At 39.7% G+C, this 27,923-nt stretch overlaps 1 protein-coding gene across 2 annotated transcripts in view; it reads right to left on the minus strand.

Moving 5' to 3' along the window:
* Positions 1–11,388: 11,388 nt before the first annotated feature.
* The window catches only part of DCLK3 (doublecortin like kinase 3), a 29,454-nt gene continuing 12,919 nt past the window's right edge, over positions 11,389–27,923 (minus strand). The window contains exons 2-5 of one of the 2 annotated variants that reach the window (XM_075056559.1): positions 25,134–27,022; positions 16,885–17,017; positions 15,796–15,963; positions 11,389–14,911 (exon numbers count right to left, since the gene is read on the minus strand). In XM_075056559.1, the coding sequence (XP_074912660.1) occupies positions 14,718–14,911; positions 15,796–15,963; positions 16,885–17,017; positions 25,134–27,022 (2,384 nt within the window). In that variant the 3' untranslated portion in view covers positions 11,389–14,717. Of the gene's footprint in view, positions 14,915–15,795; positions 15,964–16,884; positions 17,018–25,133; positions 27,023–27,923 lie in introns of both variants that reach the window. The other variant, XM_075056550.1, reaches the window with a different exon arrangement.

Genomic DNA, 27,923 nt, shown 5'->3' on the forward strand with positions numbered 1-27,923 from the left:
GGTGCTCTCCTGCTGACCTGCGATCCCTCTCCCGGCTCCAGGCATCTATTACTGGTAGGCATCAAACTGGTAGGAGTGGGATGGACTAAGGTTCCCCTCCAGAGCAACTTTAGTTGAAAGCCCTCTTCACTAGCTTGGTGAAGCTTCTATTAAGATGAAAAAGGAGTGTGTCTATCTAACAAATAATTCCCAGTAGCTATGCCACGAGACCCACATGAGAAGGATAAGAAAGCTCCAGTGCTTTTAGTATAAAAACTCCTCAGAGAACTATAAGAGCTGAATGCATCCAAGGGAAAATTGAAAATTAATCCAAGGGTTCAAGAAAGCCACACTCTACTTGGCACAGGAGACCTTATCAAGCAGGCAAGTGGACACACCAGTTACCTGAAGTACTGATAAATAAGGACCTCAGAATGGTATGAGCATGAAGGAGGAAAGGGTCAGGCAGGGCTGATTTGAGAGCGAGCAGCCTACATCAAACACCCGCGAGCTCAGCCTGGCCACATGGCACCGGCTGACGTGCAGGTTCGGGTCATCCGATGCACTTTTAGCTCACTAGGTTGCGGGAACTGTGGCAAAAGCATTCAGTCAGCTTATGTAGTCCTTCACCTCTCTTTTTCTGCTCTCATTTCTCTTTCTTTTCCTGTCCTTTCCACTTTCATTTTCCTGAAGAGTTTAGAAAGAACCGTTTCTATTATCTGTAAACAGACCAGCTGGCAGGTCATGCAGCCCTAGCTGTGACAAATACTACAAATGTGTGACAAATACATCCAGCATGTACTTGTCCTGTTTATCTTCCGGATGTCACTTCGCCTAAGTACAGCCACATCATGAGAGGTGGGTTTTTGCTAAAATATCAAAAGTGCTTTACTAAAAGATAGAATTACCTACAAGGCTCCTCACTTCAAGAGACATTTCAAGACACTGCAGTGCTGTAAACCTTTATCATTTTAGTTAATAGAAAAATCCATCAAATATTTTGTACTGTGAGCAGTATAGTTTCTGGGACAAGTCAGCATCACTAGAAAAAATAAGATAAGTACAAACACATACAATCATTAGAGTCAACATGCACGTGCATGCACATGTTGTGTAACAAAATGTATTGTCAGGCTTTAGTTTCCTAAAATTGCAAAGGCCCAATTTTATAGGTAGACATTGAGAAGATAAGCCCACACTAAATCAAAACTAATATTACCTGAGTATGTACTTTCTCCAGGTGTTAGCAGCCATTTGATGAACTTCATCATAGAAATTTCATCAGAATACAAAAAAAAGAATGAAAACCCCAAAATTATCTGTCTTGTGCTCTTTGGGAATTTATTCAGATATTTTTGTTTTAAACCACTGTTCCTTTGTTCATAAGAAATGGGTGATCACAAAAGTAGCATTTGCTTTTAAAACACAGTAACATTATTGGATTTTACTTTGACATAAATGTTCTTGATGTCACAATCTGTAAAGCAACATTTTCAACAGGTCAATACAGTTTCCTAAGCCATATCCTTTCCTAAATATACTTTTTCTTATTGTCATTTTTCCCCTCTGAAATGCATTTCATGCTGTAACACTTGTCAGCTTGAATCTACAGCCACATCTATTTTTCAAAGCCAAGTTTGCAGATTCTAGCAAAGGATGCAGGCAAGAAGATGGTTTCTCTGCAGCAACTGCAAAAATATTATCTGCTGCTCACTTTTCACTGTGAATTTCCACAAGGATTGCTTTCAGTAGTGAAATTTTGAAGAAAGGCATTGGATTTTTTTGTTTGTAAGCTGCTGTTTAGACCCTGCTTGTACCTCCCCTAGCACAATAAGAGTCCACTCTGGATGGTCTCTAGACGCTGCTCCACAGAAGGTATTTTAAATAGTCCTTGTAGACCTCCTTTTTCTTAAATCTCATAGCACTGATCTAAGTAAAGTACTTAAAATCTTCATATAAAGTGCCACTAAATCTCAATTCTCAAAAGTATTTCTCCAGCAGCAATATCCCAAGCTATAAAATTTTGTATGTGCTGCAGCCACACATAAAGAAATGAGACTGGTGCAAGGGGGGACGCAAGGCCCAACCTGGAAAGTGCTTGTAGCTTACACACAGCACTGAAATGAGGTATAGACAGTGAAGTGAGATGAAACATACACTTCAGCATAGGTATCAATCCCACTGTAGGCTTGATCGGCTCAAAAAAATCTGAGAAAATGACAGTAAGCCTACTGGAGGACAGACGGATGTCCCCATCTCCCAAGGATTTTCTAGCTGAAGGCATGAACCAACCCCATCACATCTCTAGAGAGGTGACTGTGGAGGGAACAACCTTCAGGTGCAGAAGGAGAAAGGGAATAAACCTGTTCTCCAAATGCATTCTGGCCATGAGCAGAAGCAATGAGCTAAGATTTTGTCAAGAAACACTCACTTGGCAAGAGAGAAATTAGGAAACACTTTCTGACAGTAAGAAGAGCAAAATACTATTACAGATTGCCTGAAAAGCATACAAGATCTTTTTCTTCAAGCTTTGAAAGAACAGGCTAGCCCATTGTCCGTCAGAAACGCCAGAGGCATCTTACCTTGGAAGAAGATGGAGCGGTGACCTCCTGAAATGCCTTCTAATCCCCTGGAGAGTCAGAGAAAACATCTAGGGGAGACTGCAGCAGATAAGCAAGCTCTTAGCTACACCTTTGAGCCTGGGGTTTTCCCTTGGCAACACTTGCAAGCTCAGGTCTCCTGTTTGTGACATTTTCCCTTTCTCCACACCCCCATGGTAGACAGCCTGGACCCACAGCATGCGGGCTCACAGCTCACAGCGCTGCATCGTGCAACTGTGCAGTGTATGGCCCGGGCTGCACGGAGAGCAAAGGAGGGAGCTGAGTACGCAAGTCCCACGCTTGTTGCACAAAGTCTGGTGGAGCTGGTCGGTAAAGAAATCTTCTGACCTGAGCTTACCACTGTGCCTGGCTGGCTAGGAAAAGTGAGTAATAATCATATCTGTTCACTGGACCCATCATGCACATAACGCTTTTAATATGCATTACTATATGTGGTTATAACTAAAAATTGCCGCTTATCATTTAATCCCCAACTGTCCTTAATCTCATGTGTCCCGGACAGAAGTTATTTCATCTTTTAAGTACCATCTACCGGCACTTTAGATACTAACTACCATTCAACACCACCATAGGAAATGTTTGTGTTGGTACATGTCAGCCTCAAGCAGGTTACATGCTGGCCTCCTGCAAGATGTGAAGGGAAGCCGTCATTTTCTAGCAAAACAGAAGTCCAGATGAGAGAGTCTGAACCCGTGCTTAGACACAGAGCAGCCTCCCTCAGTCCCTTGCTGCTCTCCTTACTACTACCAGGGATTTTCTCTTTGCATTTCCCCTGTTGAAACAAACCCAGTTACGAAGGCTGACTTTTTAACTCCAGGTTAATTCAAGCCGCTTTGAAGATACTTTGCAGCAATGAGCAAACACCTCCTGTCTCCCTGGCTGCTTTTAAAACCACCACTGAGAGCTGCCTTTGTCTTTCCCTGGCTGAGGATTTCTGCTTGCACTCTGTTTTTCTCCAGTGTATAATTCCCTTCTCCAGACTAACCTTTTTCAAACTGAACTTACTTGGGGGCATCTACCCAATTAGACATTTAAGTCAATTAGGCTGATTGACAGCAGGATTATGTCTAGCATATTCTTAATTGTGAATGCAAACACTCAGCTGTAATAAATACCTGCCTCATAAGGACTTGCTGAGGCTTAATTAGTTAATGTTTGTAAAGAGCTTTGAACACATGAAGCACTGTACAAGCACCAAGTGCTATTCTCGCTGTTCCTAGTAGCGGAGGCTTCAAAGTTGGACGTGGTTAAGACAAGGCGGAAGGTTCTCAGGGACAGAAGGTGACCCTGACCCAAGGCTGCTGGGGAGCTGCCCTGGTTTCAGCTGGGATAGAGTTAATTGTCTTCCTAGTAGCTGGTACAGTGCTATGTTTTGAGTTCAGTATGAGAAGAATGTTGATAACACTGTTGTTTTCAGTTGTTGCTAAGTAGTGTTTAGACTAAAGTCAAGGATTTTTCAACTTCTCATGCCCAGCCAGGGAGAAAGCTGGAGGGGCACAAGAAGTTAGGAGGGGACACAGCCAGGGCACCTGACCCAAACTGGGCAAAGGGATATTCCATAACATGTGATGTCATGGCCAGCATATAAACTGGGGGGCAGTGGGGCTGGGAGGGATCCCTGCTCAGGAACTAACTGGGCATCGGTCAGCAGGTGGTGAGCAATTGCATTGTGCATCACTTGTATATTCCAATCCTTTTATTATTATTGTCAATTTATTACTGTTATTATTATCATTATTAATTTCTTCCTTTCTGTTCTATTAAACTGTTCTTATTTCAACCCACAAGTTTTATTTTTTTTTTTTCCTATTGTCTCCCCCATCCCACTGGGTAAGGGGGCAGTGAACGAGCGGCTGCGTGATGCTTAGTTGCTACCCGGGGTTAAATCACGATAGGACCACAGCTGCAGGAGTGAGAGGACAGACCGACGTCAGGTAGGACTTTGATCTAACTAAACATCGCTGGTCTTTTGCACTCATGAAGCCTCCCTTGCTCCTCAGCAGGATGGCAGCAGCCCCCGACCTCCAGAGCTCCGCACCAGCCCTTTTTCTCCCACTGGAGCCAGCCTGGGATCAGCTCGGCTGGCAGGGCAGGAGTGAACCCCGGATCCCAGCTGTCCTGCACCCCCTGCTCCAACATTCCTCCCAGGAAGGAATTCAGGTTGCTGTGCTTTTATAGAAGGCCTATTGTAAAGCCATTCACAGAGGTCTCAAGGCACTAATGCCTGATAAATAAAGAGCTAAATTTCATTAAGGCCTCTGAGGATCCCCAGAAGGATCACTGTTATTATTACTAGCTAACACAGAAGTAGGAAAGCTTCATGTTAAAAAAAAACATCCACACACCTCAGTGATGCAAAGGATCTCTTTCCAAAGAAGCAAATCTAAAAATAAAGTAAGCATCACCTTGAAAACCTAAATATCTGTGGTTATATGGGGTTACATACAGATCCTGTTTTGCAAGTTGTATTTTTCACCTAAAAGGACTGCACCTGAAAACCAGTAAAATATCGAAGTATAATAGCTAATATACCGATGAAAATAAAGCATGCTTTTTTCAGCCAACACAGAACTGTCTTATTCAAAATTGCAAATGTGTATGCATATATGAACTGAAAAGCTTCTAGTCTGGGACTCACAAAATACAGTTTGGACTGGTATAAAAAAAAATTCCCCGGAATCCAAACCATTGTAGCCTGCCAGTAAGAAGGCTTCCACTTAAAAAACAAAGCTGTCCCATCCTCACCCTTACTCTCAGTCCATTTGACACTGAAAACAAATTGAACGACAGCAAATCCGGGTTCCTTGATTTACCTTGCCAGAATGAAGCTGCTGAATTCTTCATCTGCTCTCTTCCCAGAATCCCTCGTACAGGATCTGTCCAAGAGTTCATCCAAAGTATCCTCTTGGCAAAGGCTGTTTAGTTGTTGGTACAATTCATAGCAGTCCATCACCAATTCATTAAAACAAAGATCTGATGACACTATTTTTGATAGCAGGTTTTGAATAACATATTCTTTTTTGTGCTACATGGAAAAGTAGTAACACTGGCAGATAGCTCCAAGAACTAACGCTACAGAAGAGCCAGCACAGAATACAGCAGTTACATCGTTAAAATACACGTGCACCCCCCATGGAAGCCCCTAACCTGAAAAGCTTCAAGCAATAGTTATGTGCAACTAAGGGGCAAAAGTCGCCATCAGTGTACACCAGCTCAAATCCATTGAAACACACAGGAACACCCTCAGAAACACCAGCAGATCTTTTAATTTCAAAATATACATTTTGGAAGATGTTCGTGAAGGAATCTTTGCTGATGGCAAGTACATAGGAGCTTCGTTTAATGTCACAGAAATCTGTTTGTTTTCCTTAAAAACTGGATTAACAACCAGCAGAAAATATTTTAAATGGAGGGTAAGATTTTCAAAGCTAATTACTTCAAAAGCCTAAATCATACCATTATTTCACAGACAGTGATAACCTAAATCCCTTGTTGGTGGTTCTTAAGATCCCACTTCAAAGCTTAAAATAAATAAATATTTCATCATAAAAGAAATACAGGATCATTTTCAGTGACCTTCACATTCAGTGGTCTGTTTTGGCAATTAGAGAACCGATTCATTTTCCTGGTCATCAAGGGTCTTACCTGCATATCTTTGTTCAAGTTTCCCTCATATTTCCTGTAACCTTTCCCCAGGTGAACTGTGTACGTAAACACAGGTTTTAGAATACACTAATTTTACAACCTTACCAGTTATTTGCCATTAATTTATGTGAGGCTTCATCTGTCAGGAGAGGTTTATTACTGTTACATTCGAGCATCCAGCTCTGACTGCTTATCCCTTCAACATTAACTGTGTGAGTTATGAAAGCTTTTAAAAAGAAACTTCCATAAAATTCTGGTGTGGCTGAATAATTGCTCAGAGTTATTTACATGGTGGAGCAGTTTTGCTTTTATTTCTTTTAAGGGATTCTCCTCCTGTCCCATTGCTAGGGAATTACAATTCAGGTGGGATAAATCTAGCACAGAAATAACTGGGGAACCATCACAGGAATGTTACACCCTGGCAAGGGAAAAGACTTTTTTTTTTTTTTTTTTTTTTTTTTTAATTTCACTCATACAGCTTTGTTAGATTTGTCCACAGCATCTTGGAAAAAGTTAAGTTTTTCTTCAGCTTTTCCTCCTCTTGGTTTTTTTCCCCACTTTTTTCTTTTGTATTTTTTTTTCTTTCAAATGGTGAGGGGCTATTTTACATGGTGTCTGTCTCTCTTTGTTTAAGGTACACAGAAATAATACCCTATCAGGACACGTGCTGACCTTTAGCCAAACAGCCAACATACTCGCATTTTTAAGGACACAACTTCCATTTGAAATACTGGTTGATAATACCTCTTTCACCTATCAGTCACCATGTGAACATTATTTTGGCCAGTATGTTTCCAGCCAAGCTGAAATGAATAAAATGTATTCAATTGCAGTGGGTTGACCCTGGCTGGCTGCCAGGTGCCCACCAAAGCCACTCTATCACTCCCCCTCCTCAGCTGGATGGGAGGAGAAAATATAACAAAAGGCTTGTGGGTCAAGATAAGGACAGTTTAATAAAGTGAAAGCAAAGGTCACGCATGAAAGCAAAGCAAAACAAATGATGTTATTCTCCACTTCCCATCAGCAGGCGATGTCTGGCCACTTCCTGGGAAGCAGGGCTTCAGTACGCATAGTGGTTGCTCTGGAAGACAAAAATGCTCCCCCTTCTGTCTCCCTTTACTTAGCTTTTATAGCTGAGCTGACGTCATATGGTATGGAATATCTGTTTGGTTAGTTTAGGTCAGCTGTCCTGGTTATGTCCCCTCCCAAGACCTTGCCCACCCCCAGCCTGCCATTGAGGGGGGCAAAAATGTTGGGGAGACAGCCTTGATGCTGTGCCAGCACTGCTCAGCAGTAGCCAAAACACTGGTGTGTTACCAACACCTTTCTAGCTACCAATGCAGAGCACAGCATTATGAGGGGGGCTGCTATGGGGAGAATTAACTCCATCTCAGCCAGACCCACTTAGTTCCATCCTTACACTAAGCACATAGGTTTCTTCTGAGCCTGTCAAATAATAAGTTTATATGCTGAAGCATTACAATGTCATTAAAACTGTCAACATTGCAAGCTGGGTAGTTGCAATTGCTTTGGATCACAAAATTGCATTCTTTTTGAAAATCCAGCAATAAGGTTTGCTTGACAACTTACCATAGCAGTTAACGATCATACACTTCCATTTTCTAGAAAACTTGTCTTCATTGTTGAAATCCTTGACAAGCAAAGATTATCTAAAATGTTTTACACTGAAATTCTTCATGAGAAATTATGCCTTCTTACAATAAAACAGTTGTCACTGAAATCGAGAAAGCTTTACCAACTAACACAGCAACAACAATGCAGGAATAACCTTTTGTTTATGATGCATCACATTTTCCCAGTGATTAGAAGGAGCACCCCTTACTCAGTCCTGCACTCCCTATGCAGTATATCAATTTCAAACACTTTTGGAAGTTGACTGTTGTAGCACCTACTTATCTCTAGCAATGTACTGCATGGCTCCGTGTTATCGCTAGGTCAAATATTCTTATTGCTTGAATTGCTGAAACACTTACTACAGGAATAATCCTGCATTTCTCTAAATCTTTAGATGGTTCCAGCTCTTCATTTCATTATCTGAATTCAGAAAACAAAATATATTTCCAGAGACAGTTTAAGGTTATTAGCTTTACTTTTTTTGGTTTTCCAATTGCTACATTATCAAAACAGCTCTAATTTCAAAAGATAAAATTCTGCAGGAATACATCATCTGTTTGTAACTCAAGGCAACAGAATTAATCAGCAAATTGGATGATACAAGGGGTCATCTCTTCTTTTCCAAAGAAATAGTATGTAGCAGTGACAACTTTAATGGCCCAGTTTTTTAAAAAATATTGCTGGACTCTGACTTTAACTACTAGTGACACATGAAACACAGCTGAATCCTACTCCTAACAGCAAATCATTAAATCAGATTTAATTAGCTGCCTATACATACCATGTAAACGCAGTGCAAAAAATTTTGTGTGATTATCATAAGTCAGTCATTTCTAACAGTCTACAGTTATTCTAAGAGTAGTGAGGAGGCTGCCGCCTCTTTAAATACCAATATGTAATAAATGAGAGCCTGTACTAATTCTCACTGGTAGCCACTTTATCACACATGCTGACATCCAGAAAACATTTTTTTATTTCTACTGCTTCAGCTGATACTGCAGGCCTGCAGGAAAATACCTTTTTTTAATAACAGAATGAAAATATACACAAGCTACTAAGAAACTGTGTCCTTTGAAAAAGCCACTTTTGCAATCAATTCTTTCAACTAGGATGCCTGTTTCCACAAATAATGCAAATCTTTTTCTAAACAAACTTGAATTTTACAGAATAAGAATTAATGATGGGAGAATTCAGTTCTGTGTGCATTAAGCTTCAATGAAGCTAGCTCTGCTTGTCATGATTGCTCTAACATCATAGCAGACATGATTAATGCAGAACAGGGACAAAAATGGTGTTAGAATGAATCTCAGTTCCAGTTTTGCAAAGAATTGTATTGGTTTTGATGGGATGACATGCAGCAGCAAAGAAAAACACATCTGTAAGTATTCAAAGGACTGCAGCACTAGAATGGGTCCTTCTAAGTGTAAATGAAAGTACACGCAATACTTATTGAAACTGCAAACCTTTCAAAACAAGCATTTCCCAAATAGATGAATTATCAGAAGAAAAGAAAAAAAAATCTCAAAATACTTGGCTATGCAATTGTTTCCCAATTTATTGGAAAGAATATTGAAGTATAACATCCACTAAATACTTTGCCTTTATTGGGGTGGGGAGGAACAACCACTTTTCTGCTGAAGTCTATAACATATTTTAATTTAGAAAATGATACCTTCAGCCTAGTTGCAAATAAATCATATTGTAGAACAAACAGAGCCAATATACACTGTCCAGTTAAAGTGCCCATATTCCCTTCAGGAGCAAGAATGTCAACAGTAAAGATTTGTACTGGTAGACTCAGGGAGGACAGAAAAATGCATGCCCAGAAACATAAAAAACATTTTCCATACTTTGCTTAATTTAAAGAGAACTCTAGGTGACAGAAGAAATGGTAGGAGAAAGACTTCAGACTGATAACTTGTCTTTGGGAAGATCAGTTCATAAGCACAGCAAATTTAGTATACTCTCAAGCAGACTGAATACCACCTCAAATCTGGATACTTGCAGAACAGCAAGCAGTCAGCTCTGGAAATTTCACTTTCACAATAGGACCATAACCCAAAAGGTCCAAGCTCAGAGGGTAACATCCCACTATCCCTCTTTCACCCTGCAGCCAAAAAAATTGCAGTAACAGAGATATGGAATGCCCACCTACAATGCCAGTCAGAATAGAGATGGCAGATTTAATGGGGTTTGAGTTCAGCTATTCCACAGAGTAGTTAAACAATCTTAGATGAAGAAGAAGGATCCCTGAATAAAAGAAGTTAAAGTGTCTGTGTCTCAGAGGAAACAGAGTCTCTGCTGTACTGCCAAGTTTCAATCACAAGCCTCTTGGGGACACATTTTTAGATATTAGGTGACTAACAATACCAGCAAGGACCAAATTCCCATTGTTCATTTTAAGGCAGTTATGCACTATGCAGTGTGAAACACCAGTATCTCTTGCACACTTTCAGATGCCTAAATACTTTCAAAAATTTTTGCTCATTTCCTGCAGTGGCTCCATTCCTATTTCCCATTTCTAAGGCCAGAATTTCCTGAAGAAAAACATATTAATTTGTGAAGATTTCACCACCTTTCAGTAATGGGAGTCATCCAAGAGAAGAGAGGTAGATGACAGTAGGTAGATGACTGGTAATATAAGATAGGTAGGTGAGGTCTAGGATCAATGAAATGTAATAACATACATGAAAGTGAAGAAGTTGACCTTGGTGGACAAATGGAGGGGGACATCCAGGGACCACTTTATCTTTAGACAGCGGAAAGTCTACCATTGGAGGGAGCTACTACTTCATTTGTCAGTCCACAGGCAGTCACTAAAAGCCTGGATTTAATGTTCAGAAATTCCTAACACAGCCAAGGGAAGTTTATGATGCACAAAGCTAGTAACACTGGCTTTCAAGGATGCTCAAAATGCTTCATAGGACTTTTTGGCTGATCTCTGGGAGTAGCACATCCTCACATAGACCCCAGCTATCCTGCAGTGACCATCTTTGTCACTACTGTAGTTGAAAGTTTTGACTATGCTTTAAAGTGCTGACCCAGTAATATAAAAAAAAATAATAATAAAGCAACTCTATGAGGCACATGTGTCACTAGGAAATGAAATACTGATGACCCAATTCTATATGTTTGGATCTTGGTGCCTCAAAAGTCTGAGAAGTCTTACAGTTAGGGCATGAAAATATGAGAGTGTGCTTAAAAACTGCAACCAACTAGAGAATAGCCAAGCCTATGGGTAAAGATGACAGAGAGTCAAGGTCTCTGGTTTCTAAATTGAAAAGAATTTTGGAATGTCAATACCAGGTATGAAATAAACCTGGAATAACTAGAGCTCAGTCAGGATCTCTGGTTGTGAGATAGGAAATCAACCAACACTTTTAAGAGGCATGAAAGGATTCCTACTCAGCTGATTTGCAAAAGCTTGCAGGAAACAAACAGGTTCTTCCCTTCTGTTGCCTTAGACTTAGCAAATCCTCTGTAAGTGGATCTTTTCTATTGAGGTCTGCAATATGAATTAGCTTTGGGGGTTTTTTTTGTTTGTTTGTTTTTCTTGGTGGTATATTCTGACTTTCTTCATTGTTAGTACCTAAGGAGCTAGGGTCACTTTTTTTTGTTTGTTTTTTGTTTTACTTTCAGTGGAATATAAGGCCATATGAGACTCTAAATCACAAAGATTTAATGAAGGGCAAGGAGGGATATTTCTTCTTCCTAAGGAATCAGCAAGAACTTGGTCTCTGTGAGACTTTAATCTTCCCCAGCTTTGAGCTTCCTCAGACTTCCTGTAGACAACAGAACCAATCAAGAAATGCAAGCATAAGGGGAAGATGACTGTAGAACCCAAGGAGACAGTAATCTTTAGAAAAATCTCAGGAAAGGAAGTAAGAACAGCAAAAATTCTCATCCCTAGAGTGTGAATTTGGTTCATGTATCAGAAACTATCTTACAGAGCGTAAAGATCAGGTCTGTGTTGGAATGTCATACAGTGGGAAGAGAAAAGCTTGAGAAAAGGCAGTAGGAGATGAGGGGACACTGGACATCTTTGAGACCAATAAGGGATATTCACCTTTTTTTCGTCTGAGTCCTCTCTAATCTTACAAACTTTCAACATCAGCAAGCAATGCTTGAAGCTGAGCTCTCCAAAATTGTATGCGTTCTCACTGCTTCAAGCAACTTAAACCATAACGACTGGGGACCTAGACTCCTTAGAACAGCGCAGAGGTAGAGCAAGAACTCTGCAAGCAATGGGAGAAAAGGAATATCTAAGTAGTAGAAAAAGAAAAAGGCAAAAACCCTGAGAAGAACCTGGAAGCTTTTTCAGCCTCCAACCTGAAGAAGGAGGTCCTAATGCCAAATGTCTATTAGCAACACCAACAAACCAGTCCCTCAGCACTGCCACAGCATGGTCTGTACTTACAGATGCAATGTGGTGACAGTACACAGCACAGTCCATATTTAGTCTGCCTGGGACCCAGAGAATGTGAGAGAAAAACAAAATCTTTGAAAAAATACTTATATATTCATTACAAGCAAATTCTCTATCTTCTGCGCTATGAATGAGGCTGTAGACAGGTTCTTAAAGGTGAAAAAGGCAACTCATAACAATCTCCAAACTGTCAGATTCACTGCTGATAAAATATTCTTTTTGTCACTTCAAACTTTATTCCTAAATGACTATATTAAAAATAAGATAATTACAAAATATTATATTGCAAGTCAGAAGCTATTTTTCCACATTTTCCTATCCAAAATAGACTTAAATTAACAGAGGAGAAGTTATTACTAGTACTCAAAGACCACGCAATGCTTTTAGAATATTAGGTTACACATAGCCTTAACTCAGGAAAGCACTTAAATCCATTCTTGTTTTCAGGAAAAGGGAAAGTCTTCCTGACTCAGGGCCTCAAAAGGAGAGGTATGACATATCATATAGATACTGCTTGGGTATACAGTAAAGATTTGACTGGTTTGTTTCACAAATTCTTGAACTCCACAGCAAGTCTTATTCCAATATGTATTAAAAATAAGCCAGTTCAATTGAAAGTGCAATTCTTCTTTAAGAGCCAAGTTGTCTCTACTTTCATCCATCATTTTTGCAGAAAAACAGTCACAAGTTGAAACACAAACATGATGACAGTACCCCACACATTTTGGTAATTCAGAAAGTTCACACAAAATATTAGCACTCACCAAAAATAACATTCTGGTTCTTATAGTTATGAAAATGTTCTACTAATTCTGAAATGTTTCTGACATTTCTCATTATGAAATACATAGGCAGAGCAGCAGCTCTGCAACTGTAAATACCCTCATTCATTTTTACAAGCTATGAATTCAATGCTAATACCACTGATATTTTAACATTGCTATTATTTGCTAGTGCATGGAACTTGTGGACAAAGCATTATAAAACAGACAACTCAAGTGCTTTTTGGATTTGATTAGTTAACCAAAAATTCTGAGATTCAAAAGCTGTTCTAGGTCATGGCCCTTCTCAGGACTCTATTTTTCCCCCCAGGATTTCTTTAAAAATGCATCCAATCAAATTACAAAAAATATATGCAATGAAGAATCTGACACTTCCCCTGGGAGAATTTTCCATAGCCAACAAGTTGTTGTTTTTCCCCAAGTTGAATTTTAATGTAATTTCATTGCATCGCCCATTCTCATGGAAGCAAGGAGAAAGAGTCCCCAGAGAAGGCAACAGGGGGGAAAAAAAAAAAATCAAAACCAAACAACCAAACAATTGCTAAACTACACTGAAAAAGTGTATAAAAGCAATTCAGCTGTAAAGTGTATTGATGAAAGGGGAACCATGAAGGTAAGGGTTAACTTAAGTCACAAAAGCAGATTCCCAGCTTTCTCTTCTCCATCAGCACAGAAGAGCCACAGATGCATGAGGATGTCTCCTAAGAAAAAAATAAGTATGAAAAAACACTTGGGTTATCATTCCATAAATACACCTCTGGGAAAAGAACCAAAGTTCCCTTAGAATTGCTTGACTTCCTACTTCCCAGAGTAGGAAGAAAAGCACTTTGAAAGCTGTTATTACAGTCTTGAAAAGGTATCAGCCATGTTATCTTCCTACTTCTTCTCATAAACAAAACTACCATACTAGACAGCACTACCATAGTTTTCACAGAAACATTGTACAGTCTATTGCTCTGTCCATGAGAACATCCAATGAAAGATGTTGCCAAGTGAGATATCATAAAATATCCGATTTAGTCTATAAAGATTTTTCTTCCCTCACAACTTAATAAATAGTATCTTGCTGCTTATTTAACATATCCTACAGCTAAAGAATATAATTACTTTTTTTTAAATTCCTTCACCTTCTCTATTGCTAGCAAGAATTGGTGAAAAGACAGTTTAGAGAATTAGTGCAGGATGTGTATGCAGACAGCTATTTTGAAAACATTATAAACACAAAACATTATAAACACAAAACTCCTGGAAGTTATCATACAAAGAGAGACAAAAGAAAACATTTCACAGTCATCGGTAGTGTCAGCCACAGAAGCAAATATTTGTCATCCAAAAGAGATACATAATGTAAAAGCCCAAATCAGTATTAAAAAAAAAATAATAGATACCCTCCAGGAAATATCTAGTCCCCACTGCTGTCAACAGAGAGACTCATAAGTAACATCAGAGGGAAGTAGATGCAAATTTGATCTCTGTCCTTCAGAATCTCAGAATAAAAAAAAAAAAAAAAAAAAAAGGCATAGCAATGGCCAGCAACAGCTATACACTAAAGGCTCAATTAATTTAGAAAAGAAAACATAAATAATTTGTTAATCAATAAAAAGAAGACTAAAAGAGGTTAAAGACATTTCACGTGTCCTCATCCACAACTTCCTTCCGGCGCTGGGCCCGGAAATGACGCTCAATGTTTATTGTCACTTCCCTCTGCAAATTTCTGCTGTTAGTTTTTCCAGCTGTTCTGATCCAAGGGTGCTGAAGCACTTGTCGTGCTGTGTAGCGTTTCTGGGGATCCACTATCAACAGCCTGGTTATGAGGTCTTTTGCTGCTATTATGAAAGAAAGAAAAGGAGGGAGGGGAGAAGAACAGTAACGTAATGAAGCTGACAGTTACACCTATACAAAAAGTCTTTTTTATTTTGTCTTATTAATTTTACCATAATGACTTTTGTGACTATCCCCAGGAGATACTCTAACAACTGAATTTAGAACTAGTGACAGAAGACGTTAAATCTCCAGCACATCTTTTACTGATATCATTCTCCCCTTCAGAAAGAGAGGAGAAGGTGAAGGGAATTTAATCTTGAAAGCATGCTGAAGGCATCAGGCTAGGTGTTCAGATTCACAGGAGTTCGCATTGAGTATCTCATCCCTCAAGGAGCATAAAAGTCGTAGAATGCCATTGAGCATTTTCTTTAAAAAGATTGTGTGGGAAGAGAGGGGTTTTCCAGTTTCCGATTTTGAAGAGTACACAAAAGACACTGTACTAGCCTATAAGAAGGAAAAAACTACTACGTGCAGACCCTGTTGATCTCAATAGAAAAATCCACACTGCTTTCTGCAGAGCAAGGATTTCATTCTCAGCTTTTAGGATTTCTGCACACAACTTTACAATCTAACATAAACCTGGAGATTATTTTGGTACCTTTTTCTACAGAGACAATTCATAAAAGCAAGGTGAAGAAAACCTTGCTCTTGCCTCAGAAAGGGAGCAATCAATTAAATCAATCAGACCTACTATTCAGATTCACAGCCATTGATACTACCAGAGGACTAAATTCAGATTTAAAGCAAACACAGAATCACACAAAAGAGACCTGTAAGACACCCCCAAGCTCATTGAGCTCACTGTCCTGAACAAAAGGGCATTCTTCCCACTCCAGAAAGAAGTCTGTCACTTCTCAGATCTGCTATACATGCTGAATCTTACCTGCAGAAATATTGTCCCAGTATGGGGAAAGGAACTCATAGTGACCAAGCTGTATGATCTGAAACAGCTCTTCCTGATCACGTTCCTGACTGCGAAAAGGGGGAAAACCGCAGAGCAGAATGTAAAGGATCACTCCAGCTGCCCACATATCTACTTCGAGCCCATAGCCTAAGGAAGAAAAGACAAACCAAAAGTCCTGTTTTAGAAAGAAAACTCACAACTGGTAGAAAACTGTTTCTTTTTCATTCTATTTTCCAAGAGACACACAAGCTCTACTCAGTTTCTCAAAAAGATGAGGTCAGCAGAAGAATAAGTGGCTGGTACACCATGCTTACAAGCTGAGCTGCTCTGCCTGTTAATAACTACAGCTCTCACAAAGTACCTCTCTTCTTCAACATGTTTCACAAACACTGTCTCACAAGGCCAGTGTCAGCTGGAGACTAATTGAGAAAACAGCATATATTTCTAAAATAGTTCTCCTCAGATTCTCTTTGAAAAAGCACTAAGAGTGCCAAGTTTCCATTGAAATTGGATATAACTGGAGATGTGCAACCCAGCTCCACAGAACAAAAACCATAAATACCTTTCCTTGAGTCATCAACAAAACCGACTCCTTTCCAGGTCTGAATCTTTTTGGATATGATATTTCCAAAATTTCATCTGATGCAAAACATGTTTTGGCTTCTTACGTAAGTTTAACATATATGTTCAGAACATTTTTGCATCATTAGGGGCCTTGGAAAGTTTTTTTGGTTACAGTCATGAAATGGGGCTGACTAGCCTCAGGTTGCAACATGAGCTTTTGTTCACTTCCCCACTTCAGCAATTACCATCTATGATATTTTATGGCTTATCTGCTTGGAAATCAGTGTTATATTACCATAGACATTAATAATGCAAACATGACTGATGTCATGCTTGTGTTTGTCAAAAGCTAAAAGGTTTCCTTTCCTTTCACAGATTACACTGCTAGCCAACCTCCTACCCTGTAAAGACATATCAGTAGGCTTAAACATTCTGGAATATATCCATGATTAGAAAGTGCAGAGTAATCATATGATTTACAACAAATTACATATATGCACTCACCCTTCTCAGCAAGTATTTCGGGGGCAACATACGTTGGTGTTCCACACACAGTAAATATGGGTTTTGTAACTTGCTTTGCAAGGCCAAAATCTGCTAGTTTCAGTGTAGTAGACTTATCTGCATTATGCTGAACCTACACACACCAAAAAATACATATATTTAGTCCAGATGCATTTTAAGACAGCAAAAGATAAAGGAAGTAGTTAATAATAAACAGGAAGATGTTCTAATAATAGCACCTTCAAGTAAAGCAACATGAAATGGAAACAGTATTTTGATAAACAGTATTCAGAAAGTGGTTTTTTTCCCCCCCATATACTAAGAGGGCACATATATTTAAGAGGGCAAGCAACAATGGAAAAAAAAAAAACAACCTTTGCTCTACTAACTCTGTTACACTGTAATTTCCAAAATGAAAAGGAGGAAGACAAAAAAAAATAACGACGAGTCAATTACATGTTATTATTTCCTCTTGGGAAAGTAAATTCTTCTTTTCCCCTGGGAAAGCAAAGAAGAATGCTGTGGGTGTCTTTACACTTAGACATGATATTCCCAGGTCTGACTTTACAGTGTCACTTGAAAAGCATATCGCCATCATACCAGTCTAACAAAAAAGAAAAAATCCAAAACAAACAAAAGCTTTACTTTCTTTACAAATTCCTCTGCTACTCTACCTGCTGCCCTGAAAATAAATAAGTCACAATCATCACATAATAAGAGTTGGAGAAATGGATCCGTGCACAACGTCCTCCTAAATTGGTCTTTTCAGCAGTTCCCATCTCCTACATCCACCTGGAAAGTAATCAAAACACTTCTCCCCATTCTAATTTTGTATGCATGGGTCTTTAGCATTAATCTGTAATACAGTTAATGAAACATTATTTTTGGAAACAAAATACATCAATGACAGAGAGTGGAATCAAGTGCACCCTCAGCAAGTTTGCAGATGACACCAAGCTGAGTGGTGCGGTTGACATGCCTGATGGATGGGATGCCATCCAGAGGGACCTGGACAAGCTTAAGAAGTGGGCCCATGTGAACCTCATGAGGTTCAACAAGGCCAAGTGCAGGGTCCTGCACATGGGCTGGGGCAACCCCTGGTATCAATACAGGCTGGGGGATGAAGGTATTGACAGCAGCCCTGCACAGAAGGACTTGGGGGTGTTGGTTGACGAGAAGCTCAACATGAGCCAGCAATACATGTTTGGAGCCCAGAAAGCCAGCCATATCCTGAGCTGCATCAAAAGTATCATGGTCGAGGGAGGAGATTCTCCCCCTCTACTGCACTCTCATGAGACCCCACCTGCAGTACTGCGTTCAGCTCTGGGGTCCCCAGCATTGGAAAGACATGGAACTGTTGGAGTGGGTCCAGAGGAGAGCCACAAAGGTGATCAGATGGCTGGAACACCTCTGTTGTGAAGACAGGCTGAGAGAGTTGGGGTTATTCAGGCTGGAGAAGAGAAGGCTCCGGGGAGACCTTATTGTGACTTTTCAATACTTAAAGGGGGCTTATAAGAAAGATAGGGACAGGATTTTTAGTAGGGCCTGTAGCAATAAGACAAGGGGCAATGGTTTTAATCTAAAAGAGGGTAGATTCAGACTAGATAGAAGGAAGAAATTTTTTATGATGAGGGTGGTGAGGCACTGGAACAGGTTGCCCAGAGAGGTTGTGGGTGCCCCATCCTCAGAAACGTTCAAGGTCAGGTTGGACGGGGCTCTGAGCAACCTGATCTAGTTAAATATGTCCCCGCTCATTGCGGGGGGGGGTTGAACTAGACGACCTTTAAAGGTCCCTTCCAACCCAAACTATTCTATGATTCTATATTCAAAGGCCAAGTCATGAAGAATGTAGCGGTGTAATTAAACACATCAGTAATCTTAATACTGGTGACTGATATTCAAATATTCTTTAAAAGGTAAAAAATGTCATGAATTTGCTTTAAATGAAAAGTGGTCTGTCTCAAACTATGGGGAACAGATCAGCAGTTAAAATATCTACAAGGAAGCCAAGGAAATCTGGACTACGGCTTTGAATAGACAAACTGGAGTATAATGCAACAGGTATACTCCATATTTTAACGCCTCATACTTTGCCATCAGACAGTACTTGAGAAAGTAAAAAATTAAAGACAGTCTTTTTTACAAGACAACTAAGGGCACAGATGGGACAAAATTTGCTCTCCTACAGTGCAGCCAAGTAATCCCCATTCACCATCGTTACAGAAACTGTAAGCATTACAATTTTCATTAAGCAAAAAGTTTTGGGGTTTTTCCCTTTTTTTTGTTTTGTAGAAAAAGTGTTACATTACAAAATAAAACATTATAATTTACTAATCCCCTTTTATCATCTTTATAGAAAATATAAGCACTCTAGTTTTGATTAAGCAAAACATTTTGGGGGTTTTTTCTAAAAAAAAATAATATTTTTCAGTATGAAACTGAAAATAAAGTTTACTACAATCATGCAGTCAAAACTTCTGCAGGAGAAAGCTAAAAGGCCATAACCATTTTCTCTATTACATTAGTCAACTTCATGATGATTTTTGCCATGATGCACTGTGGACACAACAGCTGACAAAAATGAAAAATAAATCAGAGGTAACAGTTACTTTCTAGAGCAGCATCTATCCACAGGATGTATATTCTAACAACAGGGGTAATAGTGGTAGAATGCTAAAAAACCTCACAATTTAAATACTCAATTTTATATATATTATGACAATATGAGCATGAATATATTGCCCTATTGTATAAATAACACTTTTAAAATTATATAAGAAAACTAGGTCATGTGGAATTTCAACTAATAGCCTGCATGCTACTGGACTAAGACAAATAATACTGAAATGTTTGTATAAATTTTTAGAAACCAGCAGGGGGATGGGGAGAGTGGAGAACACACTGGTCTTAATCCCAATCCCAAAATCAGCAGGAAATGTCTTGCTTTCTAAAATACACTGTTGTACTTTTTCTTTTCTTGGGATGCCAGATTCCTAATCTCTCATCACAGCACAAGGTGGCAACACCACACCATCTGGTCTTCCAGGACAAAACCACTGAGCTTTCATTTTACTTAAGAACCAAACAGGTAGGAACAGCATGCACCATGGGTATATTTTCACAGCTTTGTGACAATCATTTCAAAGACAGCATGTAACCTGTCAGTACACCTGAAAACCTTAGCCCAGAACTCCTCAGCATCTTCACTAACACTATGCTCAGATCAGCTCAAAGTCAGCTTGGGCAGAGTGAGCATTCCCTTCACCTCCAGCTTTGTACTCTCCAGTCTACATTTCCATCACCTGGCATCACCCTGAGCACGCAAATATTCTTCCCTGTAGAAACAAAAGCTTCTCAGGTTGCTTTTATTCCTTCCTGAGGCCAGACTACTTACTCATAGCAGTATCACAGAAATGTACAACCTGCTCAAGAGAAATCTAGCCTCTGACATCTACAGTATGTGCTCTATGAAATGGTGAGAACAATGCAAAAATGGTAACATTAAATGAACACACTAGCCTTACTGTGACACCCAAAAGACAGCTATTACTGTTTCTGCATTCAAGACTACAAAGAATGGTTTCAAATGTCCATTTAAAAGTGTTGCCTTGTCTCACCTGCCTATAGAGTTAATTGAGATAAGGAAGACCAGTATTCAGTAAGCTTTCTACAGACAACCACTTTAGGCCATACAACTACTTCTGTCCTTCAACTGCAAGGGAAGCCAGTATCTGGCAGTCTTAGATTAAAGAGTCAGAATTGCTCACTACTGTCTCAAATACAGACACCATAGCATAATATTAGAATATTGTCTGAGCATTTCTAGCTATCCCAGCCACACATCCAGAAGATTATAATACACTAATACAAAGCCAAGTTCATCTTCAAAGAAGGGATGAACTAATCTTTTCCTTTTCTCCTCTCTGTTGATGACTCCCAGTACTTCATAGTCATGCATGTTTTCACATCTACCTTGTAAAATCCATCAGGGTGTTTAAGATGATGATTTCTAGCATTAATATTTCCCTGTATGCACATACATATGGTAGCACAGATTCTTCTTATAGACATCATGAAAGCAAGCTAGCCCATGGGATGTTTTGTATATTAGAAATAGAGCTAAAGAAAAAGTACTGCCTACACATTTTGAGTTTCAGGCATCCCTTGCTGCTAGCTAGAAGAATGTCTATGAAAAATCTTACAGAAGATTCCCTATGTATGTTTATCGTACTGAAAGCTCTTGACAGGTAACTGGTTAAACAGGCTTCTAACTCAGAAACCTCTGACAGCACTTTATGTATATGTAAATAGTGTCACAAAAGCAAAGTTAAAGGACAGAAAGGCTATACTTCAAGTTCTCATACATATATGAAAACTTGAGAGAGAGAAAAAGGAAGGGGGGTGGGGATGAAAAAACCTCAAACACATAAAAAGCTGTAACACTGTGTCCTGGTTTCGGCTGGGATAGAGTTAATTGTCTTCCTAGTAGCTGGTGTAATGCTATGTTTTGGGTTCAGTATGAGAATAATGTTAACACACTGAAGTTTTCCATTGTTGCTAAAGGAATGTTTAAACTAAGTCAAGGACTTTTCAGTTTCTCATGCCCAGCCAGCAAGAAGGCTGGAGGGGCACAAGAAGTTAGGAGGGGACACAGCCAGGGCAGCTGACCAAAACCGACCAAAGGGATATTCCATACCATGTGACGTCATGCCCAATATATAAATTCGGGGTGAGTTGGCCAGGGGAGGATGTATCACTGCTCAGGAACTGGGCATCGGTCAGCAAGTGGTGAGCAATTGCACTGTGCATCACTTGTTTTGTATATTCCAATCCTTTTATTATTATTATTCTTGTCATTTTATTACTGTTATTATCATTATTAGTTTCTTCCTTTCTGTTCTCTTAAACTCTTCTTATCTCAACCCACGAGTTTTACTTTTTTTTCCCCCCAATTCTCTCCACCATCCCACTGGGTGGGAAGAGTGAGTGAGCGGCTGCATGGTGCTTAGTTACCAGCTGGGGTTAAACCATGACACACGCTGATATTATTAATGAAGCTGAGTGCTAAACAACTACCACATTAGTATGTTTGGGAAGCATACAAGGAGATGAGTATACAATCACAAATACAACCCTCCCCCTTTCCCCAGAAGGAGGCAAGGAGGTGACTTTGTATCTTTTACAGCTGTAACTTGGAAAAAACCACTACTACACTTTGAAATTAATTTTTCACTCACAAGTCAAGAAATGCCAACACCTGTAGAATTAAACAGTCCCTTAGCTAAAAACCTTGCCAGCAAATTCTGGTCCTCCATGTAGCATCAAAGAAGCAACTGGCTTCTTTTCTGGGACCAAACATACCACATTGCTCATCCTTGGTAGCAAAAGTTTTCTTGCTGAACACCTAGTCCTAAATGAGGTGATTCTGTTACCAGATGGGAGGGAATCGGAGCAGCTGTCTTCACACCAGCTGTCAAACAGATTTTGTTTCTGTAGCGCAAGTCACCACCCTTCTGCCTCACAGCTATGCTGCAAGGAGCCTGATCACTGTGGGCAGACACAGCAGTGAAAGAGAGCGGGAAAACAAAAAAGAATGGTGGTGGACTGTTACAGAAGTTTATAACCAGAGGACAGTTCCATAAGAGAAACAGTAGTGCAGTGAACTAATAATTAAACCAGGTTTCCAACTCTCTCCTGTGCCAGTAATTTTACAATTCACTAGACATGAAAGTGTATTTCCACCTTTTCCTCTGCAGGGACAGAAACAGTTTTCCTTCTTTCCCCAGCTGCTTATTTTTGTGAAATTTATGGAAAATTTTTTTTCCCCAGTTTGCTGCTTCTCTGTCAACTCTGATGGAAATTAGCCAGGACATTCAAAAGTCATTAGGATCAGGGTTAGATTCTCACACAAAACACATTTATAGTAGACAAACACATTTCCTTACTAAAACAGACCAAGGATCTTTTCCATTTCCTGTTTGCTGGAAAGGGTTAGGGAAAAACTGTTGACAAGAAAAAACAAAGAACAAGAAGAAAACCCCAAAGTAGGACAAAGAAGCCAACAGCCTAAAAGTACATACCTATTTCTGTCCTCTGTATACAAATAAAGTCTAGGAAGACTAATTCAGACTTAAACATCTGCAGTGTAGGAATCTGAAGAGAAGCAAGAGGTATCCCAGAACCATGGACATCCTCTGCAGGAAGCCAGCACTTCCAGAACTGTGTTTCCTCTCCAGAAGGCTGCCCAGTCCCTGAACCACAAACAGCAGAGGAACCTGTGAAATTTGCTTCAGTACTGTTTGTTATTGTTCAGCACTGGCTGACGTTAGGATTAGTGACAGCTCTCCTTCCTACTCCACTGCTACTGCCCTAGTCACTCTGAGGAGTCAGAGGCAACACATTAAAAAGTCAGAAAAGCCAGAATCTTGCTCAAATGCCCTGTATTTATAGGGATGCATATTAAATAGCACGTGAGCTATCCAACACTATCAAGAGCTTATAAACTCATTCGGCTTGTTGAACAGACTAACTTTTCAAAAGGTTGCTTTATATAAATGATATCTAATACAGGTGTTCACAGCCAATTAGCAGCAAGGTGAAACTGGAACAGGTACAATTTTCTTTCCCATAATGTTTGGGTAACACTGTTCTCATACAACAAAATACCTGCAGGCTGGGGGCCAGTCTGTCCTTGAAAAATATTTTCTGTCAGAATGGGCAACATGATTATTTCAGTGCTACATAACTTTGCCACTGCCCAGGAATCTCTGTTTTGCAGTGCCGTGAACTAAATGTGGAAAAAAAAAAAAAAACAGAATGGACCCATATCTTGCCTCTTTTTGCTTGCCTGCATTGCTGCAATGATTACATATTATAGAAGGAAATGAAACATCTGGTCTCAGGTGTTTCACATGCCCTAGCTTATTTTCAACAAATAGGAAGGAGCAGCGCCTGGTTCATAATGAAAAATCAGCTTCTGGAAAAAGCCCTGCAGTTCTAAGTGAAGTTTTGTTCTAATGGCAAAATGAGGCATGAAGGCAGGGCCTACAAGCCTACTTCTTCCGGCAGCAAGCCAGCCACTTGCCCTCACTACCTTTTATTTACACACAGAGCACATATCAAGGATTTTCATCAGACTAAGCAGGATGCATCGCAAGACCTAGTACAGATCCTATTGGTTAGTCAAAAGGTTTGGGAGCAAACTGTTGAGGCCCAGCCTTGTTCAGTCAACCTCTGCACGTCCTACAGGCTACACTGCTGCTCTTCTCCATATATTCAAACTGATTTCTTTCCAAAATTAATTCCCTTAAAGAACTGAATGGCACATAGGACTAAATCATCTATTACCTTTTTTTGCTGACTAACTATGATCTTCCACCAGCAGATAAAAATCTGATTTGTTAGAGACGGGCAAATATTTGGTATCTATCAGGAAATCTGGAACCCTAGTACAAGAGTGTAACACATGATTAGCGAGGGAGAGTTGCTTACTGTTACTGTTCTACAATGGGTGTCTTGTCAAGTGTCAATACTGCAAACATTTCTATGCATATTCACACATGTGAGTAACTATTGACTTCAGTGCTGGATGCAAAGAATGTAGCCTCAGAAATGTGATAGAAAAAAGAACTTTTCTCTTTGGCATGAAGTTAGTATTTGAGCTGACTTTAGTGCTGTATTTCACCAAAACACTCACATTTTACTGTCAGAGTATTTCAATCAACTGCATCATACTTCTGCTCCTAAGAAAATAAATTGTCACAAGATAGAAATCACTACAGTAGAGGACCAGCACAGCAGTCTGCAGGTTGTGTGATTGCAGTGGGCAAAAAGTCCACCAAATAAATAAGTTAAATTAGCAATTTTAATAAATTTTGGTCTGCAAGGAAGATGCCTTGTAATACAGTGCATGCTTCATGCAAAAAAATTCATCCTTGCATACCTAAAAGTCAGATGCTAAGTAACAGGCCTGATTTCCAGAAAAATACAAATGCTCACTACCCCTGAAAGCCAGGTCATTTTTATTTGAATTTCTATCTGCAAGCACTGCTACCTGCAATGCACAGCAGATCTACATGAAGTAAACTGTAATAGTAATTTCACTTCAAAATTGTACCCATTTTCCCAAACAGTCCTGCCACAGCACATTATCTCTGCACAGTATTTGCTTAAAAATATTCAAAGATCCACAACTAAAAGAAAAATAATTTCAACTCCTGCACATATGCAATGTGTTTGCTAATACTTACCAAAAGATTCTCTGGTTTGAGGTCCCTGTGGACAATGTTCTTGCTGTGGATATAAACTAGTGCTTCACACAGGTCAGTGATCATGACAGCAGCATCATGTTCCGTGAACTTCACACTTTCTATGATTGCATCAAATAAGTCCCCTCCTGGGACATACTCTAGGATTAGGTAGATCTCAGCTTCTGTCTCATACACTTCAATTAAGCTTACTATATTGGGATGAGAGAGACTCCTAATGATCAGAATTTCACTTTCCATCATGTCCTCTTTCCCCTTCAGCTTGGATTTATCAACAATTTTCATGGCATAGATCTGATTGGAGTCACAGTGCCGACATTCCTTCACCACTGCAAAGTTTCCATCCCCGATAGTTCTGCCAATCTCATAGTGTTTTTCCACATCAGCTCTGTTTTTAATGGCATGCCTCCGGCTTGTGTTTTCCAATCCCTGAGGCCTGTTTTCTTCTTTATTCACTCTGCGCTCCCCTGTTTTTTCTCGTCGCATCATGTCACTCTCTCTACGCATGATATTCCCCTCTCTTCTGGCACCCTCCTCTTTAGCCCTTTGTCCCTCTCTGCCCTCCCTATGTGTTTTAGATAGTTTCTCAGCATCCCTCAGAGTGTCTTTCTTTAGCCAACCACTTTGGTTCATTACACAGCTACTTCCATCCTCTTCCTTTGCTTCATGAGTTAGCTGCAGCCCTTCTAGAGCATTCTTCTTGATTTTTACTACTTCCTTCCCATGGTTTTCATGTTTCTCCACATCCCTTTCCTTCTCAATGCTCCTTTTTTGCTTCTCCAGCCCTTCATTAACATTCCTATGTAGGGACTTCCATGTCCTCCTACAGCCATTATCTTTCCAACCAACTTCCTCACCTTCCAGACAAGTTTCTGAAGATTTTCGGCAATTCCTGATCTTTGCATTTCTTTCTACATGGTACCTCTGACATGCACCTGTGTTCAGGTCTCTGTTCTCAAATGAGGCCTCAGCCTGCCTCTCCCTTTGTAACTTTTGCCTGGCCTGCCTTTCCTGTTCACACTTCTCACACCTCACCACCTCCTCTGAACTCTCTTCTAATCCCTCCTCAGGACTCCTCTCATGGTTAAGGTACCTCTCACTTTCTCGGGTTTTTCTAGAAGGCTTCACTCCTTGCTCACTACCCCAGCTCTCTCTAGTCCACTTTTTTTTGATTCTCATTTTTTCTTCTTGCTTTGTCTTGGCTTGACTTTTTCCTTCATGTCTAACTACCAGTTTGGGAGACATGTCTTCACTGCAGTTCTTGGTAATTTCTGTCTCATCAAAGCCACTGTCCACTTTTGAAGCCTTGTCATACAGCCTGCTCTTCAGTTTTTGGGACTGCTCCTCATTCTCCTGAATGGCAGCACTGGCAGCATATGGATTTTCAGGATAAAGTTCTTGTAATACCACCTCCAGGTTCTTCAAAGTGAGGGGCTCCCTCCCCATGGCTATGAATGCATCACCTTCCCTGAAGAAGTCAGAAACGCTTCGGATTTCTCTGCCTCTCAGATTGTAAAGCTTTCTCACACGGTCATTCTTCCAGCGTGGAAATCCCAGAGCTTCTGATATGTCAGCCATCAGCTGTTCAAAGGTCTGGACCGATCTCCTGTTGAGAAGCAAGGTTATCCTTCTGAGTGTGTGTCCGCCAGGTTTCACCACTGTAATAATCCTTGGCTTCACAGGGCTGTGTTCTGAATGTATTGTGTGAAAACTATTACGGGGATTAAAAAATGGGGACCTATGAGCGCTTTCACTCAAACATGGTTTTCCATAGTTTCCACGACCAACAGGAGGACAAGTCCCTTGTAGTTTCCTCTCTTTTACTTTTGAGCTTGCATTGTGTAACGAATGGCCAAACAAGCCTCGGCGTCCTAAAGCAAAAGAAGAGCAGGCATATTATTAATTTTGCATCATCAGATCTTTCTGATGTGCTACATATCACTGTAAGTGACCTCAGAGAGTAAGGGTAGGTGCATTCAATGCTTATAAAGAAGTTTAAATGCCACTAAGGAGTAACTCCACATACATGCAACTACAAATATTTTCAAGTTTGTGATAAGATGTAAATGCACTTTGTGACAGAGAACTGGTATTAAAAAAAATAATAATACTGGAAACAAATAGATCCTTCTCCTAAATCCTCCCATCTTCCAGACATCCTCAAAAAAAAAAAAAAAAAAAAAAAAAGAGTTACTTGTGCCAGGATTGCATCCAGATTGTTTAGCATTTTCTTATGAATCTACCTACCATGAATTCTTTCAATTCCTTTCTGAACCCAATTACAATTTTGGCTTCTGTAAACTCTGTGGCAACAAGTTCCACAATTACACTGCATTAAGTAAAAGAAACTAATTGCTTCTGGTTTAAAATTGCTACCAGATGGCTATGTGTGTGCAACCTTATATACTTATAATTATCTCCTCTTCACTTTCCCTGGACCATTCATTTAGTTTCTAGACTTATATTACAAATTAAGTAAATGAGATTCTTTTTAAAATGCATTACTTTTGCTACAATTTTACAGCAATTTTGTACTACATTTAAAAGTAATGTAATTTAATTTTTTCCCTTAAAGAAAGGCTATCTTAGTTTTGTTTGATAATTGGAATCCTGGTTTTCCAATATTTTGGTTTGACTTTTCTTTTCTAAAAATTATGTAAAATCAAAGTCCTTTATATCCTCTACGCACATTAACAATTTTCCCTCCAATATTTCATCTTAGAAGACCAACCAAAGAAAACAGCACCATTTGTTACATGTAATTCTGAAAAG

This window comes from Buteo buteo, chromosome 2, assembly GCF_964188355.1.
Source record: "Buteo buteo chromosome 2, bButBut1.hap1.1, whole genome shotgun sequence".
Classification (NCBI taxonomy): Eukaryota; Metazoa; Chordata; class Aves; order Accipitriformes; family Accipitridae; genus Buteo; species Buteo buteo.